The sequence below is a fragment of the Notothenia rossii genome (assembly GCF_949606895.1).
Source record: "Notothenia rossii genome assembly, chromosome: 10".
NCBI classification, from domain to species: domain Eukaryota; kingdom Metazoa; phylum Chordata; class Actinopteri; order Perciformes; family Nototheniidae; genus Notothenia; species Notothenia rossii.
Window position 1 is genome coordinate 23,664,566 of NC_136908.1, and position 9,164 is coordinate 23,673,729.

Genomic DNA, 9,164 nt, shown 5'->3' on the forward strand with positions numbered 1-9,164 from the left:
ATAAAAACTCCTTTACTTGTTCACTCACAAGTCGTTCGAGCACCTTAGCCAGAACTGACAATTTAGAGATTGGCCTATAGTTATTTAAAATAGTTGCCTCCCCTCCTTTCAGTAGAGGCAGGACATAAGCAGACTTCCATACTTTAGGAATTGTATTTGTGCTGAGGGAGAGGTTAAAAAGAGAAGTAAGAGGTGGAGCAATAAAATCTGCAGCTATCTTTAAAAAGAAAGGTTCTACGTTGTCCAGGCCAGCCGGTTTCCTAGGATCTAACTTGGATAAAGCTTCATGGACAATACCAACAGTTAAAGGAGTACAACTGAAAGGGTTTTCCAGACCACATTGTTCAGAGTCAAGGACTGGAGCGTTCACAGAAGCAGAAGCACAGTCAGTGACAGAATCAAACAGAGAGCCACAAGAGACAAAATGCTTATTAAAGCAATTTAGCATGGTGGCCCTGTCTAATATAATGCCAGATGCTGTGGTGAGGCACGGAGGTAGCTCATTTGGGATATCACCAGTGGAAATCGATTTTATGGCTTTCCAAAATGTCCTAGGATTATTCAGGTTTTCTGTGGTAACTGACAAATAGTACTTTGACTTAGCACTTTTGACATGTGAAGTAAAGCTATTCCTTAGCTGCCTAAAGCGTAGCCATTCTACCTCTGAGCCTGATTTCCTAGCCTTTGCCCAGGCATTGTTTCTCTCATGAAGGAGACTGGACAGTTCAGCAGAAAACCAGGGATTGTTTCGTCCCTTCACTCTAAATTTACGCAGAGGTGCATGTTTATCTATAATTTTCATAAAACCAAGATAAAAATAAGACCATGCAGTTTCTACATCAGCACACAGATCGATTTTTCCCCAATCAAAATCAAACAGATCATGTAAAAAACCCTGCTCCACTAAGTGTTTTTTATCTCTCTTTGTGATGATGCGTGGTTTAACTTTTTGGACCTTTGTGTCCCTAATTGTGGCTACAACACAGTGGTCACTCACATCATTAGCAAATACTCCCACAGATGAGTATTTATATGGAACATTTGTTAAAATGAGATCAATTAAGGAGGATTTATTTGGTGTGAATGAGGTAAGTGAGAGGAGAGCATTTGCATTGTTCTGAATGAAAGATAAACCTCTTACATGTGAACGTTTTGTTGAAGAACCGTAACAGATATCGGTGAAATTTCAACGCGTGAAGCACGTCAAGGAATTTGAGCATCTGAAGTTTACTTTTTGTGTACTTTCTGGTTAATAATGTGGCCTTTTTGGCAGATTAACTAAAGGTGTGCGGCTAATGCTGTGAGTAAAGATCAGCTTGAATTTACAATTGGCACACCTGCTGTGTCAGCATTCCAACTAAATAATCCTATAAATAAATAAATGAATGCTGCTTTTTTAAACATTCTTGCATCATCGAGACAGGACATGTATCAGCAGACCAGAGTCAGAAAAGTTATGGATGTGTTACCTGGGAGATGTTGACTCCGGTCAGTTTCTCAACGGCGGCGGGGAGGCGGACCATGATGTCCATCACCTCTCCTGACAGTTTGGCTGCGCCCAACTCCCCCCCCCCACTGGACACCATGGTGATCTTATTGGCTTCACACAGAGGCCGGCTGATCTCTTCTGCCATCTAGTGGGTGACACAGATCTTACCAAATGTTTACCAAAAACTTTCAAATGAGGGTGTATACTGTATACGAAGTGTAAATGGCTGTTATGGGACTTCATTATGGTGCCATCTCTCACCAGAGGCAGTTTCTCCAGCAGCATGTCCACCATGGCTCCATCCTTGTACTGTTGGAAGGCCTCTGCCTTCTTGGTCATCTGCTCCGCCTGAGCGCGACCTTTGGCCTCCACCGCAAACGCCTCGGCTTCACCTTTCATCTGAAGGAGACAAGGAACGTACTACCTTAGGAAACCACAAAGGGAAACTCCCATCCCAACATGATATCCACTTTGAACTATTTAGAAAAAGAGCAGAGATGGATTCAGCTGCAGAGATCTGTGACTCACCCTGATGGACTCCGCTTCAGCCTCCGCCTCCATGATCATCTTGAGACTGGACAAAGAGAGAAATGTAGAGTTGTATAGAGACAGATGGTTCAGCCAGTAGAGAATTGGGTTGGTTTTCTTAAAAACTATTTGTCAGTGGCTGTAAAATACTCCACCCGTCTTCTTTTAATCAGTGTGGGTAAGTACATTGTTCAATGTACCTTTTTGAGGTTTTTTACTTGAGTGTTTATCATTTCTGCAACTGTAAAGAATGTTTCCATATCATTCAGTTATACCTTACTACATTTTAAAAAGGAAAATATTGTTTTACTTCACTGCATTTCTTTGACAACTCTAGTTGCCAGTTACTTTGAAGATGCAGATCTATAATGTATAATAAATATACATTTAAGAACTTGTGAATTCCTTCCCCTGGGGGAGTCTTTCATAATTCTTCAACAACAGAGATTGCAAAACACAGGCGGTTGAATCTCAGTACTAAAACTGAAAGGCCGCCCGCCCTTCACAACACCTCACTGTAGTTTCAGAAGATCAGCTGTTAGTGAACTTGAGTCTCACCGCTGAGCTTCAGCCAGCTTCTCCAGGCGGTACCGCTCAGCGTCTGCAGGTTTCTTCACCTTGGCCTCCAGCTCCTTCTCCCTACGGGTGATCTCCTGCTCCTGCAGCATGATCTGCTGCGTGCGCTCCACCACCTGGACCTGCATTTTCTCCTCCTCTATGCGCTGCTTCGTCTTGGCGACCTGGAAGACACACAGTGCATGATTCATGTAGTATTTCGTACAGCTTTAAATCCGGTCAGGTTTCACTGAACAAACTCTTTTGAATCCCTCCTGTTTACCTGCAGCTGGTAGGCCATCTCCGACTCCGCCTTCTTAGTGTTCACCTCCAGGTCGTAGGCTGCCTTCTTCAGCTCATAGTCCCTCTGAGCCTTTGCCATGTCGATCTCATTTTTGTACTGAGCCGAGACTTTCTCCTGCATCGCATGAGCCTCCTGCAGGGACGCAGAGCGAAACAGGAACAGAGTGAGGAGGCGGAAAATAGGGATCAACGGTAATAACTCTTGAGAATCATATATTAGCATACAAATGCTAAAAGTAGCAACAACCATTTTGACAGTTAACTGAGCAGAACAGACTTAGGAAAAAATTACAAAAAACTGATTTCTACAGAGAAGATGATCATCACAATATAAAGAAACACTTTTTATGTCCTGATTTAAATTTTGAGAGGAACAACAATATCCTGTGGGATGGGGGCGACATGGTATATCTCACCCTGATCACAGCATCTCTCTTGTTCTCGGCCTCTCCAATGCGGGCGTCCTTCTGAACCTGGGCTGTTCGAGCCTTCCCCAGTGAATGCAGATAATCCTGAGCACCAGAAAGAGATGTTAAAGTTGTGCGATCTTCATTCGAGACATAACTTATCCAAGATACATCATCATTTTTGCTGCAGCTCTTTCTGTGGACAACAAACCCATACACCACAATTACCACCTTCCAGTGTAACTCTCTGCTATATAACAACGGCAATACTATTATTTTTATTATTAATAATGTTCTATCATAACGTGCAATTACGTATCTGCCACTACGATTTTTTGCAATGTTAATATTTACATTACTGATGTGACCGTCTATGTGTCCTGCACTGTTAGTGTACAGTTTTATCATTATGCTGCTGTGTTTATTGTATTTTTGTTACTCTGGCACAACAATTTCCTTCGGGATAAATAAAGTCCTATCTTATCTTATCTCTTATCTTATGCCTCCGCCAACCAGTCGAGATATGTTTGATGATCTAATCAGTTCTTCCTTGAGGCCATGTGGACTGTTAGGCCACATTTTGGAGGATTTTTTCAATCTATCCCTGAGAGATCGCACACACTACTCTTGACCTCGGGGCAACAAATAGTGAGAGATGTGCACATTGATGGCCAGTGTCACTTTTTGGTGTGCAATTATTTTCCTTGAATTAGAAGGTAAATTGGTCGTCAATTTGTTAAAAGGATAAAAGGACCCTAGCAAACCCAGTAAACAAACAGCAAATAAACATAATTCATTCATTAATCAAACGTTTAGTGGACGTCAGATTGAAATGGCTAGTGAAGGGCTAGCCGTCAAAGAGTTGCAATTATACATTTGGAAAAAGACTCATTAATAAAGATATGAGAAGATAAGTGGGTACCTGGTCGTCGTGAACGTCTTTGAGCGTGTAGCTGACCACGCTGATGCCCATGTTGACCAGGTCAGAGGAGGCCACCTTAAAAACCTGCTCCGAGAACTTCTTCCTGTCCTTGTAGATCTCCTGTAGGAGGAAGAAGTTCAGTGTCTCTCAAGGTCATGAAAGCATCAGAACTATACAAGGTATTATTTCATATATTCAACCTTGTTAGAAGCAATGTGACAAACAAACCTTTAACATGATATTTTCCATCTTATACTCACTGAATGCAACTAAGAACAATGACATATTTGAAACTGAGTACATTTACAAGGCAAGGCAAGTTTATTCAAGTTAAAGCCTTTTATTGTCATTATACAAAAAGTACAACGAAATTCAGAGTGCAACTCTGTCCCAGTGTGCAAAAACTAGACATACATAACATTAAAAACACGGCAGTAGGACAGACAACATAAGCAATCATACGGGGGGAATAAATCGTTAAAAGTATTGATATACAAATAGTATATCATTTTTAAAGTGCATTCAAAGTGTGTGTATATGTGTGGAGATGGTTACGGTTATTGCGTTAAGTGTGGTGGTTAAGCAGGCTGACGGCCCAGGGGTAGAAACTGTTTTTGAGTTTGTTTGTCCGTGACTTGAAGCTTCCTGTATCTCCTCCCAGAAGGCAGGAGAGAGAACAGTCTGTAACCTGGATGAGAGCTGTCCTTTATTCTTGGATTTGCTCTACTGAGGCAGCGGGAGGTGGAGATGTGTTCCAGAGACGGCAGGGGGCAGCCCACGGTTTTCTCTGCCATCCTGATCACTCTCTGCAGGGCTTTCTTGTCCAAAGCTGAGCATCCAGCATACCACACAGAGATGGAGTATGACAGCATGCTTTCGATGGTCGCCCGGTAGAAGGACACCAGCAGCTTCTTGTTCAGTCTGTTTGTCCGAAGCACCCTCAGGAAGTGTAGTCGCTGCTGGGCCTTCTTAACTGCTGCAGCGGTGTGTGCTGTCCAGCTGAGGCTCTCCGAAATGTGAACCCCCAGGAACTTAAAGGTGGAGAACCTCTCTACTCTCTCTCCATTGAGGTGAAGGGGGGCGGGTTCTGGATCGCCTTTGTTTTCGATGGTGTTTTCTGAAGTCTATGATGATTTCCTTTGTTTTGCTTGTGTTCAGATGTAGGTTGTTTGCTGAACACCACGCAGACAGCTTCAGGATCTCGTCTCTGTATGCCGACTCGTCGTCTCACTTATATATTTGACCGACCACAGTTGTGTCATCCGCAAATGTTATAATGGAGTTGGAGGGGTGAATGGAAGAGCAGTCGTGTGTGTAGAGTAGAGGGCTCAGCACGCAGCCCTGCGGGGAGCCAGTGCTGAGGGTGCGCGTGGAGGAGCAATAAGGGCCTATTTTCACTGTCTGAGGACAGTCTGTTATGAAATTGTTTATCCAGGCGCATATGAAGGTAGTAGGTGATTCAGGGGGAAAATTCTTAACCAGGTTTTTGAATCCCATCGTTTAATCAACACCCTTACCTCCACAGTCAGGTGGGCGATGATGGCCCGCTGGTGTCCCTCCAGCGTCTCCAAGGCGATCTGAGTGATCTCTGCTTCTGACTTCCCCATGAACATTTGGCAAGCTGCAGCCAGCATCTGTTTGTTCTGACCCTGGATCTTCATCTGTGGGAAAAAGCAACGTTTTTAATATATTGCTGTGTTCTTTCCCCATGGCAGCTCTTTTTCTATGCAAACCAATACCAGACACTCTGATAAGAAAACAATCATAATAATAGCAAGTAGTGCTTGGAAATCTACCAATATGAGGACTATATATCTGCATTTATTTTGTAATTACATTTCATTTAGCTGATGCTTTTATCCAAAGCGACTTACAAACTTGAAGAAAACAGAATCATATAAGTACATCAGGTTTCATAATGCCAAACATTTAAAGTGCTACTCAACCGGCTTTAGATAAGCCAGTCCTTTGTTAGTATATAAGTGCTTTGTTAGTATGTAAGTGCTTAGTTATTATAAGTGGTTTTTATTTTGTTTTGTTTTTTTGTTTTGTTTTAATTTTATTGCTCGAAGTGGTAATATCACACAAGTTTAATTAAAAGCTGCATTACAATAAATATAGTGTTCTGTACTTACCCGACTCTGTATTATTTGCTTTTAGCCACTTAAGGCATTGCAGCCACATTCCTGAAGAATATTTATCAAAAACCTCATTGCGTAAATAGTAGTCACCCCTACAACATCTTGGCAATATCAATATTGAGGTATTTTGTCACAAGATATTGCGATATTTGAATCTGTTGTTACATTTGCCTGAAGTACATACAAATAGGAAAATGATTTACTAATGCTTAGATTTGAAAAGCTACAACAGGCTCCCATCTGCCACATTTACTATCTGTTTTTTCTCTTGGCTTTTAATCACTGTCATTTTTTGTAAGGCACTTTGAAATGTGCTATATAAATGAATTTGCCTTGTTTGGTGAATGTAACTGACGAAGAGATGAGGATGAGCCATAATGAACAAACTGACTGAGTATATACACAAACCTTGCCTCTTTATTATAAAGTGTATCCGGGTTAAAATGTAAACTGACTGTTTTTTCCCTTCTGATGACCCTAAGGAACTATTTGTCCTTTACTCTAGAGACCTTTCCTCCTAGGAAACTCCCTCCTGCTGATCCCTCTACAGAGGAGACACTGACCTGGGCTATCCCGGTGACGGAGACAGGCACCCCATGGCGGGTGTACACTCTATCGCTCTTCACATTCAGAGTCAGCGTGTTCAGAGAAATCCTGGAGAAAGGCAGGGTGAGACAGAAAGGAAATTATGATTATTGATTTAATATCTACTGCCCTAATGGTATACATTAAGGTTATTTCCGCTATGTACTCCTATTGAGATTCCGGCTAAAGAAAAAAGGCCTGTCCTGCCTGCAGGCTTGATCGATATCAAATTGCTGTTGTGAGATGTTAGTTGTAGACAAACAGGTGAGCAATGGTTTATGTAACAAATGAATTACATTATTAGACAAGAAAATGATGCTCCTAATCATTTGTATCTGCTAAGGAGGAGGAATATGACCATCGTTTCCAATAGGAGTCCATCAATCATCCTGAGATTTTAAATCACATTTGGTGATGAATTTTATATGGTTTGTTAGTTACCTTTTAATCAAATATCCTGTAGTGCAAAGATAATTTTTCCTTTACAATTAATATTAATGCTTTTTGCAAGCTAATCTTTTTTTGCCAAACCAAGTCAGTTAAAAACATGACATTACATTGCATTTAGCCGCTGCATTCTGGATGAGCTGCAGAGGTCGGATGGCACATGCAGGTAGACCAGCCAGGAGGGAGTTGCAGTAGTCTAGGCGTGAGTTGCAGTAGTCTAGGCGTGAGATGAAAAAGCACCAATATCAGGAATAAAGATGGACAGAAAACAGTAAACATTCATATTTGCCGACCTCTGTAACTGCTGGATGCACGGGATGACGAACACTCGGCCTCCAGGTATCATCAGTGGAGGAGAACGACAAAACCCTGGGACACATAAAAGATCGAGCAGAGCCTCAAGTCAGCCGTCAAAGGTTGAGTGATGTGAACAAAAATATTGCAACATCAAGTTGTTATAGTATTAGATGTTGTAGTATGTTCTACTTCAAAATAAGACAGCCAACTGGATAAATAGAAATAATAATCTTTGCTAACAAAATTATCAACTAAATAATGTTAAATATTTGGTAAGCCCCACTTTGAATGGATGGAAATTAATGAAAAGCAAGAATGATACATTTGATTATGGTCTTTTTTTGATGAAGAAAGATGATTTATATAGGCCTAATTGTACCTGACACCACCATAGCCTCGTTGGGACCACAGGTGTAGAACATGATGGCTGATCCTCTTTCAAACTGAAAAGTAAAGAAAGTTGTGGAATAAAACAAAAGAAAAATACTGAGTCATTATTAAATTCCCACCTTGCAAACACTCAATTTAATCAAATAAGTGTTTGGACATCTTCTATACAAACATATTTGTATTATTTATTATATTAAAATATAAGGCCGTTGTTTGTATGTAACTTGGCTTGGGTACCTGAGAGCAGACCAGCATGGAATATCATTTACACAAATGTTACGCAGTAAAAATTGTTTAAAAGCCACTGAAATAACTGGAAACCCCACACATTAGAGCAGAAGAGAGTAACGCTTAAATGTGTGTTATATTATTATCTGCATTTTGCTGGCGGCTAGCTGTTTAACCATTAACTCAATCAATTTGACTATGTGTTTAAAATTGACAATGGCTGTGGATAGAGACGTCAAATAGAGACACACTTACCGGTTAGAAAATAAATGATGTAGTTTATGTAGAGTAAGGTGATAATGGTGGAATAAATAGCGGTCTGTTTTGGGAACAATTATTGTAATGCAGTCCCAGGTGACGTTTATTCGCGTTTGACAGTTGAGATGATGCGTCCATGAACACAACACTGCAGCTCAGTGGTTTTTATTCAGCACGCCATCTCTCACCCTGTGAGCGGCCGCCTTCTTGTGGCGGAGTGGAGAACTGCAACTAACACACTTTATTTTGGGAAGCATGTTCAGTGCTTTGCTACATTCATGTGCTTCCCTTCTTAAAACAGTGGTGTAAAAACAACAATCTTGTACTTAGACCAAAGTAGCACTACATAATTGTAGAAATACCATAACAAGTAAAAGCCTGGTATTCAAACGTCTACACTGCTTTTGGGTGTAATTATTGAACCCCTCTGGAGAACAAACGTATTTGTATAGGTTTTCCTTGACTTGTTTGTATAGTGTATATTTAGGTTTGTATGCACTTTGCTATACAAAGTTGGAAAAAAAGTGTGCAAAAAAACTTAGGGTGATCTAAAATATACACAATAGGCTACGACGCCAAAATCAGGTTGACAAGTTATTTTCTTCATTATAAAA

General features: G+C 40.9%; 1 protein-coding gene across 2 annotated transcripts in view; it reads right to left on the reverse strand.

Annotated features, from left to right (window-relative positions):
• Positions 1 to 8,695, reverse strand: part of flot1a (flotillin 1a) — a 20,512-nt gene extending 11,817 nt beyond the window's left edge. For both annotated transcript variants that reach the window (XM_079654741.1, XM_079654742.1), the window contains exons 1-12: positions 8,548 to 8,695; positions 8,054 to 8,117; positions 7,671 to 7,746; positions 6,909 to 6,999; positions 5,722 to 5,865; positions 4,205 to 4,324; positions 3,292 to 3,387; positions 2,856 to 3,008; positions 2,576 to 2,757; positions 2,018 to 2,063; positions 1,751 to 1,888; positions 1,470 to 1,634 (exon numbers count right to left, since the gene is read on the reverse strand). In XM_079654741.1, the coding sequence (XP_079510867.1) occupies positions 1,470 to 1,634; positions 1,751 to 1,888; positions 2,018 to 2,063; positions 2,576 to 2,757; positions 2,856 to 3,008; positions 3,292 to 3,387; positions 4,205 to 4,324; positions 5,722 to 5,865; positions 6,909 to 6,999; positions 7,671 to 7,746; positions 8,054 to 8,096 (1,254 nt within the window). In that variant the 5' untranslated portion in view covers positions 8,097 to 8,117; positions 8,548 to 8,695. The remainder of the gene's footprint in view (positions 1 to 1,469; positions 1,635 to 1,750; positions 1,889 to 2,017; positions 2,064 to 2,575; positions 2,758 to 2,855; positions 3,009 to 3,291; positions 3,388 to 4,204; positions 4,325 to 5,721; positions 5,866 to 6,908; positions 7,000 to 7,670; positions 7,747 to 8,053; positions 8,118 to 8,547) is intronic.
• Between the last annotated feature and the right edge of the window lie 469 nt (positions 8,696 to 9,164).